Source organism: Mobula birostris, chromosome 6, assembly GCF_030028105.1.
Source record: "Mobula birostris isolate sMobBir1 chromosome 6, sMobBir1.hap1, whole genome shotgun sequence".
Taxonomy (NCBI): domain Eukaryota; kingdom Metazoa; phylum Chordata; class Chondrichthyes; order Myliobatiformes; family Myliobatidae; genus Mobula; species Mobula birostris.
The window spans coordinates 183,530,031-183,542,618 of NC_092375.1; the positions used below are offsets into that span (position 1 = coordinate 183,530,031).

General features: G+C 43.1%; 1 protein-coding gene across 7 annotated transcripts in view; it reads right to left on the reverse strand.

The window, feature by feature from the left end:
* cobll1b (cordon-bleu WH2 repeat protein-like 1b) overlaps positions 1-12,588 on the reverse strand; it is a 199,471-nt gene that overhangs the window by 14,925 nt on the left and 171,958 nt on the right. For all 7 annotated transcript variants that reach the window (XM_072262036.1, XM_072262035.1, XM_072262034.1 and 4 more), the window contains 4 exons: positions 10,277-10,363; positions 8,538-8,754; positions 4,805-4,908; positions 341-1,908 (listed from right to left, as the gene is read on the reverse strand). In XM_072262036.1, the coding sequence (XP_072118137.1) occupies positions 341-1,908; positions 4,805-4,908; positions 8,538-8,754; positions 10,277-10,363 (1,976 nt within the window). The remainder of the gene's footprint in view (positions 1-340; positions 1,909-4,804; positions 4,909-8,537; positions 8,755-10,276; positions 10,364-12,588) is intronic.

The following is a 12,588-nucleotide window of genomic DNA, read 5'->3' on the forward strand; positions in this document are numbered from 1 at the left end:
TTGCCAGCCCTGGCTCCACCCCTTCCCCTCACCTCTTTTATACTGGCCATCTCCCCTTTGTCCTTCAGACTAGAATCAGGGGTTCCCAACCTGGGGTCCACAGACCCCTTGCTTAATGGTATTGGTCCATGACAGAAAAATGGTTGGCAACCCCTGCTCTAGACCTAAGACACCGACTGTCCATTTTCCTCTAGGGATATACGCTCACCCTCTGTGTTCACATAGCAGTCGTTTTTTGGTTCTAGATTTGAGCATCTGCTCACTCTGACATTTCCTTAAATATCTGTATTTAATTAATCAGTGAAAAATAAATTATTCGCCATTGCTGAAATATTGTTACCTGTTTTGATATGCTGTTGTCGTTGGACTCTTTGGGAATTGAACATGACTCTTTGTTTCCACAGTCCATGAGAGAAGATTGGTTTGACGAACTGGTTTCAACAGGCTTAGGCTTAAATGGACATGTTGTGTTTGTTTGCGTTTTTTTGACCGCTGAAGACACTGCGAGGGCAAAGGGCGATGGCGAGGTAGGACTGTAGGTTTTGGAAGTAGCAGTAGTTCGAACGCCTTTTGTGTCATTCAGGTTTACGCGGAAAGATGGCTTTTTTGGTACTTTTGGAGGCTGAGAAGGTCGGGATGCAGAAGTCCCACCAGGTTTGGACGTGTTGTTTTGGACTTTTTCATCAGATGTACCAGCAAATTCTGGTGGTGGAGGAATTATGAGCTCTCCATCAGTTGGACTAAGATCCTGAAATGAAGCTCCATTTTCTTCTTTTGCCACGTCCAAGCTGGCCTGGGAAGGGAAACTGGAACTTCTCGCAAGTGCAGAGGTAACATACTGACCCGAGTTCCTTTTATGTAACTGCAGGAAAGCAGATCCAGGCTTCATTTTTTTCTCTGAAACACTTTGTGTTCTCCTGGTAACCACTTCCTTGTGCGGTTCAGATTCACTGTCGACAACTGGTTTAGAAATTGCCTTTTCAGCGTTTGGGGAATGGGTTGCAGAATCAATGGACATTGATTTTTGCATCTTCCCACGAGTTTCTCGATGCATACCTGTCACGCCCCTTGCAGCACTCGATAGAGACCGTTCTGTTACATCAGATTTGTTTAGTGACTGTTTTGAAGTGTCAGACTCTGGGACATAATCACGAGTAGCAATTTGCCGATCCACTGTTTCATCTTCTGGTAAGATTGCTGATGAATTCTTTTCCAATGACTTTGGAGGGACGATTTTATAGGTGGTCATTCCAATCTTTGGTATATATTCTCTTGTAATTTCATTAGATGGCTTAGGTTTTGGTTCAGATTCTGACCTGTATACTATTGGTATTTTTGTTGGACTGTCTAGCCTTATGGTAGTATTTTTGGTTGGCTGTGCATCACAGGATTCAGAGAATGATAAAGGTTCTGTAATCGGTTGGTTACTAACAGACAAGTCTTCCTTATTGGCGAGGCTCTGTACAGTTAGGTCTGTAGAGTTAGTTGAAACAGACTCAGAATTTGGTTGCTGAGATGACAAAGGCAAACTGAATTTATTATCTTCAAGCTTGCCCACACTTTCAGAAATATTTTTCAAAGTTTTATCATTTGATGAAGTAGTAGTGCCATTCACTGTTTTGGCACTGTGAGTCTCTCGAAAATCCAGTGTTTTGTCAACTTCATCAGAAATAATCTCTTCAGATTTCACCTCATTTACCTCTGTTCCATCAGACTTCCTTTGCTGATCACTGACAGTCACATTGGTCAACTGCACGCTGTTAGAATCCCGTGCAGGAAGATCCGTTGTCACATCTCTAGTTATGTCTACCTCAGTCAATGTTCCCATTTCTGACGGATTCAAGCAGCAAGTGGCTGGTGTTTCATCAGAAGCTTTCTGATGCATTTCGTGGATTAAATTTTCTTCAGCTAAAATGAAAAAAAAAACCTATGTCAGTTTAATTCCACAAAACACTTCCAATAATATACTGCAAGTTCCATAAACCTTTTAAAATGGTTTAAATATCAGAGAATGTATGCAGCATACAACCTGAAATTCTTACCCTTCACAGACATCCACAAAACAGAAGAAACCCCAAAGAATGAATGTTAACATCAGCCCCCTTCCCCTCTCCCAAGCACAAGCAGCAACAGAAACATCAACCCTCCTCCTCCCCTCACTTGCAGAAGCACCAAAAACCAATCTGCCAGATGTAATTGTCCACATACACTTACCACAACAATGCTGCTGTACAAGAGAAAAGATGTTTAATATAGACAATCACACCAGACAATTTCTAAAGGGAATAGTTTACTGAACACATACTAGTTGGTCCATTCACAACATGACGTTTTCTCATGACATTCCCTATGGTGAATGTCACATCTCAGGGACACGTAGTCTTCAAGAGTGTACAGACTATTTTTATAACATATTTTACTTTAAACTTGCCTTGAAATTGATTAAGATTCCAGCAGATTTCACGTGTATATAGCGTAGCACATGGAGCATTTGAAAAAAAACGATTGCATAACATAGTTTTAAAACAAATTTACACCTAATGCCACAAAGCAGAGAGAATAGTTTGTAGTGATGCAGGGAAATAAGGAGAGGGAAAACAGGGCTGTTGGGTTTACTCCCCTGGGAGAAAGCTTGGACCAGGTGGCCTTAGTCTGTATCACAATGCACATGATAGCACATTCACTGTGCTTTTAAAAACAGTGAAAATGTTGTCGGGCAGATGATGTAATTCTGAATATTGGACTGTCAAAGGGTGTAAAATAGCAGATCTGATGGACGTGCACAGAAACGCTGATAACAGTGTCTGCTAAACTCCAAAAGGTACTGCCAGGCGTTCCCTTCATTTTAATGACAAAATCACATAGTTTCATCATTTCTAAATGTAAAAAATGTATCTTAATCAGGGTTTAAAACTTGCTTGTGAGATAGTTTCACAATTTCACCATCAAACACAATGCTCTCGATGTGTCCTAACTTGCAGGAGATCTAAGTGCAAAATATCTCACGTGAGATTGGAATGGATCTGTTTCTGGTGAATGGCCAGTTTCTATGTGATAGAATTTTACACACCATAACCACTTTATCAGGTACATATGCATACCTGCTTGTAAATGCAAATATCTCATATGACAGCAACTCAATGCATAAAAGCATGCAGACATAGTCAAGGAATTCAGTTGTTGTTCAGAGCAAACATCAGAACGAGGAGGAAGTGTGATCTTTGACCGTGGAATTATTGTTGGTGCCAGACGGGGTGGTTTGAGTACCTCATAAACTGCTGATCTCCCGGAGTTTTCACACACACTAGTCTCCAGGGTTTACAGAAAATGGTGTGGAAAAATAAAATGTCCCGTGAGTGGCAGTTCTGTGTGTGAAAACACCTTGTTAACGAGAGCCATCAGAGGAGATTGGCTAGACTGGTTCAAACTGACAGGAAGACAACAGTAACTCAAGTAGCTATGCACAACACATCCAGCTTTGAAGCAGATCGGCTACAGCAGAAGACACAAACATACACTCCATAGGTACCGAATAAGGTAGCCACCGAGTGTACATAACGCCACAGAAAAGATATTCCAGCTGTGCATTGGAGCAGCTGCTGCCACTGAGTAGAACTCAGAGACAGCTACTAGCTTCAGTGAAATGGCTTAGGTATCTGGTGAGCTAGGGATAGAATTTATTTATTTATTTATTGAGATACAGTGTGGCATAGGGTCCTCTGGGCCCTTGAGCCATGCCACCCAGCAATCCCCCGATTTAATCTCAGCCTAATCACGGGGCAATTTACAACGACCAACTAACCAACCATGGTATGCCTTTGGACTGTGGGAGGAAACCGAAGCACCCGGAGGAAACCCACGTGGTCACGGGGAGAACGCACAAATTCCTTACAGGCAGCACTGGAAGTTGAACCTGGGTCACCTGTGCACTACGCTGCCGTGCTGATCTCTGATCACTGATTCACTAATCATTGGGAGATGCACCAACAATGAACTTTCTTCTACGAGCTTTCACCAAGAATAAATTTGTCAGTTTGTCCCAAAATCAGAGATGGTAAAAATTTCTTGATTCTTAATAATATAACATTTTCACTACCTAACCACAATGTAGCTTTACAGGCCTGTTAGTAAAGTGATCCAAAGACTTGCGTGTTACTCTCCACTGCAATATAAAGAGTCTGAATTTAAAGTTAGCATCTGAGAATACACAACATTCCAGTGATATTCAGATCCAAAAGTTGTATCAAATCACTCTAACAATATTAAAATCAAAGAGTGAATTTAAAGACACGCAAATGGAACAAAAGAAAATATTTCATATTAGTGTCAAGTTACATGTTAATTATTGCAGTTACTTTGAAACTATCAAATCCAAGCATTTAAACAGTGAGGATGCCAGAGTCCTGGGTCTTGGTTTAAGTGAAGCAGTTTGTAGATTGGACACATTATGATGTGTTTTTCTGGTCAATCTTTTTTTCTCTGCTACTTTGTGTGATTTTGATCAGGATGGCCTGCAGATGACTGACTGACATAGCACTAGGTTAACCTGAACTGAATTGAATATGCCTGGACTCTGTCGATGATGACAATGTAACCAGATTCTGGCTTTTTTTTGTGTGTGTTGTGGGGAAGGGATGTGGTTTGATGTTTTTCGTTGAACGGGTTCGATGGTTTTGTTTTGTGGCTGTCTGTGGGAAGACTGATTTGTATACTGTGTACATGCTTTGATAATAAATGTACGTTAAATCTTTGAAATTTTAAGCGCCTATAATACCAACTTCCTTAATTTACAGTAGGCACTTACCATGACTGTTTATTGCTGAAATATTCTTATCTACATTTTCCATCGGTGAATTGTTATCCTTTTCCATTGCTGTTTGATTGGCGGTGTTTCCGGCTGCACTTACCCTGATAATACAGAAGTACAAAAAAGATGAAGTATAAGATGAAGATGTAAAAAATTATGAGAGGCATAGATCGTGTTGGATAGCCAGTGGCTTTTCCCCAGGGCTGAAATGGCTAACGCGAGGGGGCATAGTTTTAAGGTGCAGGTGGCAGGAATCAAAGTTGTATTTGAAGTCCAGGTGTAGAAGGTGAACAGGAAGGGGAACAGGACAGTCCTCTGAGATGCCCCTGTGCTGCTCACCACAGTGTCTGATACACTGCTCTGCAATGTCACGTCCTATGGTCCTCTGGACAGTCTGTAATCCAGGACACCAAAGAAGCATCCACCTGCATCTCCGTGAGCTTACTCCCTGGTAGAGCAGGTCGTACGGTGTCAAAAGCACTGGAGAAATCAAAGAACATGATTTTTGCAGTCCCGCCTGGTTCATCCAGATGGGTGTAAACCCGCTGAAGCAGGAAAATAATGGCGTCCTCAATTCCTGTAAGATTGGGAGTGTTGTGGGCAGTGAGGAAGACTATCATGACTTGCAGAAGGATCTGAATCAGCTGGAAAAGTGGGCTGAAAAATGGCAGATGGAATTTAATGCAGACAAGTGCGAGATTTCGTACTGTGGTAGGACTAACCAGGATGGGTCTTACACAGTGAATGGCAGGGCACTGAAGAATGTGGTAGAACAAAGGGATCTGGGAATAGAGGTACATAATTCAATGAAAGTGGTATCACAGGTCGATAGGATTGTAAAGAATGCTTTTGGCACATTGCCCTTCATAATTCAATGTATTGAGTACAGAAGGTGGGATGTTATGTTGAACATTGGCGAGGCCTAATTTGGAGTATTGTGTACAGTTTTGGTCACCTGCCTATAGGAAAGATGTAAATAAGGTTGAAAGAATGCAGAACAAATTTACAAGGATGTTGCCGGATCTGGAGGACCTGCGTTAAAAGGAAAGACTATATTCTTTAGAACACAGAAGATTGAGAGGAGATTTACTACAGGTATACAAAGTATGAGAGGTATAGATAGGGTAAATGCAAGCAGGCTTTTTCTACTGAGGTTGGGTGGCACTACAACCAGAGGTCATAGCTTAAGAGTGAAAGGTGAGAAGTTTAAGAAGAACATGAGGGGAAACTTCTTCACTGAGAGGGTCCTGAGAGTGTCGAGTGAGCTGCCAGCACAAGTGGTCTATGACTTCAATGTTTAAAAGAAGTTTGGATAGGCAGGGATATGGAGGGCTAGGGACCAGTGCAGGTGTTTGGGAGTAGGCAGTGTAAATGGTTTTTGGCATGGACTAGATGGGCCAAAGGGCCTACTTCTGTGCTGTACTTCTCTCATACTCTATGCTTTACAAAATGCTGTTGTTTTTGTTTTAAACAAATTTCTTCATTGGCATTCATGCCTCTGCTCACCAACCTTGCAAAATCATAATTATAAATGGTTAATTAGCTGCAGCCTCCAAGAGAACTACGACCTTGTTGTTGGGTTTGGAGGCTTGCTTGCCTCAAGGACCCAGAGAGCTCTGTTGGCTGGAGGCAGGGCCTTATCCTTTGCCTCTTGGTGGGGTCACGCATGCCAAATAGGGCAAAGGGTAGAAGACAGACTAAGAGTGGTCTAATGTCCTCCAGGTTTGGGGGTTCATCTCAGGGCTAACAATCCTGACTGGTAAAACAAAACTGTTATGGAAACAGCAACGAAGATTCCTTCTGTATCTGAGTGTGACACTATTCCTGAGTCGGGGAAAGCTATTGGCATGATGTAAGAAGCCCTGAGCACTGCCAGAGGTGGAAGACCTTCACTGCTGTCCTAAATGTCAGTGATATAACAGGCAATAAGATAAGATTAGCTGAAGATTAACATTACATTCATAAGACAAAGAGATGCACTGAATGAAGCCAGCCTTTTCGATGATGACTTTTCAGGTGAGACATTCAATCAATCTTGCTCAACAAATACATTCAACATGTTAAGTTGGTAAACAATGAGTGCTGCGACTGACTAAAACTGAACCACTCGATAGCTGCAGTTGAGAAGTATAAAACCCTTTATTCACACAGTAAACCTTCACAAAGAGAATCTAACTCTCCTGGCGATGTTTATATTCTATCCGCTTCACATACAAGATTAAGATAAATAATTCACTAAGGTTTCAACGGCTATAATCACTTTGAATATAGCCAGGTACAGAAGCCTGAAGGCTAACACTCAGTGATTCAGGAACAGCTTCTTCCCCCCTGCCATCCGATTTCTGAATGGACATTGAACCCGTGAACACCACCTCACTGCTTTTTATATCTATTTTTTAAACTACTTATTTAACTATTAGATATATACACAGTATACTGTAATTCATTTTTTTCTATTATCATGTATTTCATGGTTCGCTACCACTAAGTACCACACACACACCCCATTCCCTCACGTACCACACGCACACCCCGTTCCCTCCGTTCCCTCACGTACCACACACACACCCCATTCCCTCACGTACCACACACACCCCATTCCCACACGTACCACACACACACCCCATTCCCATACGTACCACACACACACCCCATTCCCTCACGTACCACACACACCCCATTCCCACACGTACCACACACACACCCCATTCCCATACGTACCACACACACACCCCATTCCCTCACGTACCACACGCACACCCCATTCCCTCACGTACCACACACACCCCATTCCCACACGTACCACACACACACCCCATTCCCTCACGTACCACACACACACACCCCATTCCCACACGTACCACACGCACACCCCATTCCCTCACGTACCACACGCACACCCCATTCCCACATGTACCACACGCACACCCCATTCCCACACGTACCACACGCACACCCCATTCCCTCACGTACCACACACACCCCATTCCCTCACGTACCACACACACCCCATTCCCTCACGTACCACACACACCCCATTCCCACACGTACCACACACACACCCCATTCCCTCACGTACCACACACACCCCATTCCCTCACGTACCACACACACCCCATTCCCACACGTACCACACACACACCCCATTCCCTCACGTACCATACACGCACCCCATTCCCACACGTACCACACGCACACCCCGTTCCCACACGTACCACACACACACCCCATTCCCTCACGTACCACACACACCCCATTCCCACACGTACCACACGCACACCCCATTCCCACACGTACCACACGCACACCCCATTCCCACACGTACCACACGCACACCCCATTCCCACACGTACCACACGCACACCCCATTCCCTCACGTACCACGCACACCCCATTCCCTCACGTACCACGCACACCCCATTCCCACACGTACCACACGCACACCCCATTCCCACACGTACCACACGCACACCCCATTCCCTCACGTACCATACACACACCCCATTCCCACACGTACCATACACACACCCCATTCCCACACGTACCATACACACACCCCATTTGCTTATTTATTGTTTATAATGACAATGTTGCTTTTGATTAGACGTGCAACATAAGAATGTAAAGTTTGAAAGGGATTACTTTGTTCATCGGGGTGAATTGGGTCGTAAACTGCGTAAATTCTGATCAGCCGCTTTCTAAAAAAGGAGTGATGTGGAAAAGTTCTCACCTGTTCTCCGATTTCACCTCAGTGAGCTTATCTGTTATCGGAGATGTCGCAACATCCGAGTTGTCAGATACAGGTGCCTGTGCATTTTCTGTTGAATGATCCAAGGTGACCTGTGAACTTAGTGCCTTTTCCTTCTGAGCAACTCCTTCAGTGTCTGGAGCCCTTGTCTCCTCCAGTTCAACAATCTCTTCAAGATTACATTCAGGTCCAACAACGGCTACCCACAGAAAACAAGAGTCAGCTCTCAGCTACAATGCTTCAATCTAAACAGCCGGTTTATCGAAGTCCAACAACAGCAGAGAGGTTAGCGCGACACCATTACAGCTCAGAGTGTTCCAGAGATCAATTCAGGCACCATTATGTAGGAACTCTCTGTACGTCCTGCCCATGGAATGTGTGAGTGTGCTCCAGTTTCCTCCCACAGTCCAAAGACCTACCAGGTAGGTTAATTGCTCATTGTATATCGTCCCATGATCAGGTTAGGGTTCATCGGGTTTGTCAGGGGTTGGTGGGGCAACGGGCTGGAAGGGCCTTCTCTGCACTGCATCAGCAGACTGGGTGGATGAGATCTACGGTGAGATCTAACGGTCAGGATGGCAGTGCTGCAACGCTCCGTGGAGAGTGAAGGACAGGACAGGGCACAGAAAGCGTCACGGTCATCCACCGCAACCGAGGAAGACCCAAGTTTTTGACGCTCGTTTGTAGCCCTGGACCCGGACTTCTGAGGTCAAGAAAGTGGAACTGCCCCAGTGGGTTTTAAAGTGGCTTTTCCACTTTAAAGGCTCTCCCACACAGGTTTCCTGTCATCGTCAGACATGACAGAAAAGCATCACCAAATATACCGAAAGGAAAATGAAGTCAAAATTAAATCAGAACAATGGAACACTCAAGTATTCATCCCTTTTTTCCAAACATTCAAGTCAATGGTAACCTTTGTTGTTTTCACTGCAGTATACATAGATGTCTGTCTGTCCCTTCAAGTGTATCTCACTGGCACAGAAAGCCCTCCTGTAAAAAAATCCCTGTTTCCCCAGATACCATAAGAGTGGTGGTGAGCCCAAATAAAAATTGAATCTTTCATTGCCTCTAGGGCTCTGGACTTCCCCTAAATGGAAGAACAGGCTAGTCACAATCCTTGGCAGACATGTGCAATTAGGTAATCTCAAGCATAAACTCTGCTTTACTGTAAATAAAACTTAAAATCACAGATAAGTCTCTAATGTTGGTTTTGCGTTACATCTGACTACAAAATGCCTCATTAATTGCTCATTTATAACTCTGAATGTGACAATTTATAGTTGGTCTTTTCCCATGACTCAAAAGACTTTTTAAATACATATTTGAATTATAAGAGTGCTCAAAGCAAAGGGTGAAAAATAACTCGGGTGAGATCAGCAGTTGAATGATAGGGAGCTAGTCAGCATATTTTGCATCCTGACTGATTTTGCTTAAAGAAAATGGAAAATGTGCTGCCAGTTTTGCACAATAACTTAAAATTTCTATCCTAAATTTAAAGAAATTCTACCTAAACCTTCAGAAAGTTAAAATTCCTATCTTTAAAAGTTTGCTGCACACTCAGAAAATCTATTTTGACAAAACTACATGATACAGTTCTATGAACAAAGTCTACATTTTAATTTTCAATTTTGAAAATAGCAAGTTGCTCAGAAATTTAAGGAAAAAATCAGTTCTTTGTGAAGAACTCAAAAGAAGTTGAAGATAAGTTAGAAACATTTTACCTTGATCTTCAGATAATGTAGGTGATAATTTAGCAGCAAAAGTCTTATCTGCAGGATCAGATGTAGGACTAGATCCCAGATCAGTATCTGTGAAAATGATAAGCAGTGTTTAGTTCAGACTCGAATTGAACTGTTACCATAACTACAATGTTCAAACAAATATTTCAAACATAACAGTGTGCAGATTACAAATCAGTTGACTTGCCTTAAACTAATACATCCTACTAATACCTAAAGGATGATACCATTTGAAGATGGATACAATGAATGCATGTTTCCTTTTAACCTTTGATAATGTTAAAATTATTAACTAACATTTAGCTAATTAAAGATTGCACTGTAAGATATAATATTGTCCACTTTTTTCTTTCTTTTAGAAGGAGAAGATGGCGGCGCGATGCAGCGCGCGCGGCCGCTCCGGAATGATATCTGTATTTGTTAAGTCGGGTACCGTGCACAATTCTGATTCGATGGAGACGGACATGAGAGTACGGAGGAACACCTGGAGAAACTTCTGAAATGCCTGCTTCGCTGCCGCTGCTACTGTGTGGTCCGGAATCTCCATTGGAGTAGGCCTCTGAGTCCTCGGCTTTGCTTGTTTTGGCGGCTGGGACGAGGTTGAAGGTACTCGGGAGGCTGTATCCGAGGGGCTGGTCGGAGGCCCGAAGTTTTCGGACAGGCTCAGTTGGCTGTGGTCAGGCGCTTCCAATGCATCGGCAGTTGGCAGTTGTCGGTGCCTGGAGGTTTATGGCAGGGGAGTTTCTCCCTGTTTGCCGCCTGCTATCGGGGACTATAGGAGTTGATCAGGACTTGAGACTTTTTTTTAATCGTGCCCATGGTTTGTTCTTTATCAAATCATGGTGTTGTTTTGCACTGCTGAAGCTATATGTTATAATTATATGGTTTTGTCAGTGTTGTCTTTGCTTTGTCCTCTTTTTGTGTGATATCGCTGTGGAGGAATATTGTATCATTTCTTAATGCATACATGCATTTCTAAATGACAATAAACGAGGACTGAGTGACCTCATAATCTAATCTAATTCTTATTTTATTATCTATATAGCCTCAACCTTGTTCACATATGACAAATTAATCCAAGGTGAAGTAAACCATGGTTCAGCACACTTAGCATTTGTTCTAGAAGACTGACCAACTTTACCTTTGACATATGGTACTGTTTAAAAGTCTTAGGCACATATATATACTGTAGCTAGGGTGCACAGTACTGAAGTAATTTTATGTTTTGCACTGTACTGCAGCTGCAAAAGAACCTAAAAATGTCATGACGTATGTGAGTGATAATAAACCTGATTCTGAAATGGGTCTCTATTCTGGACTGAGAGTGGGAAGAGGACAAGAAGAGGGGAATCACGGTTGGGAAAAGGGGAAGGGAGAGGGGAGGAGGCAGGAAGCTCCAGGGAGACATTCTGTAATGATCAATAAATCAATTGTTTGGAATCAGATGGCTTTGCCTGGTGTCTCAAGGCTCAGGGCTGTGTGTGTCTTCAACCGTGCCAAACTCCACCACTCCAATGTCCTTCACACTCCTTTGCCAACTGTGCCACTCCCCTCCCGCGGCACTCCACCCTCACCATTCCCAAAATCCTTTGCTTCAGCCAGACTTACAAACTCGCTCTCCGCTCCACGTTGACGAATACAGTACTGTGCAAAAGTCTTAGGCACCCTAGCTACATATGTGCCTAAGACTTCTGTACAGTACTGTATATTTGTCAAATTAAGTACTTGCAGAACTCGAAGCAACTTAACATTAAAAAGGAAGTCTTATAGATGTTTAACAGGCATTAAGGTGATCAATGCTAGGGCCCAAAGTGTTGTATCATATACTACGAGAAGAAAGGGAGGAGATTCTGTCACAAACAAGAGAAAATCTGCAGATGCTGGAAATCCAAGCCACACCCTCAAACCGCGGGAGGATTCAGCAGGCCCGACAGCATCTATGGAAAAGAGTACATTCAACCAGGGTCTCAGCCCAAAAAGTCAACTGCACTCTTTCCTGAGAAGATCCTGTCAGTGACTTTTTAAATCTTTGTTGGCCACAAGTGAGGTGCCAGGTAAATGTATTCAAATAACTGACAGCAGAGATAAGTCACATACAGGTTTCCCCCGCCATCCGAAGGTAGAGCATTCCTATGAAACGGTTCGTTAGCCGAAATGTCGTAAAGTGAAGAAGCAATTACCATTTATTTATATGGGAAAATTTTGTGAGCGTTCACAGACCCAAAAATAACCTACCAAATCATGCCAAATAACACATAAAACCTAAAATAACAGTAACGTATAGTAAAAGCAGG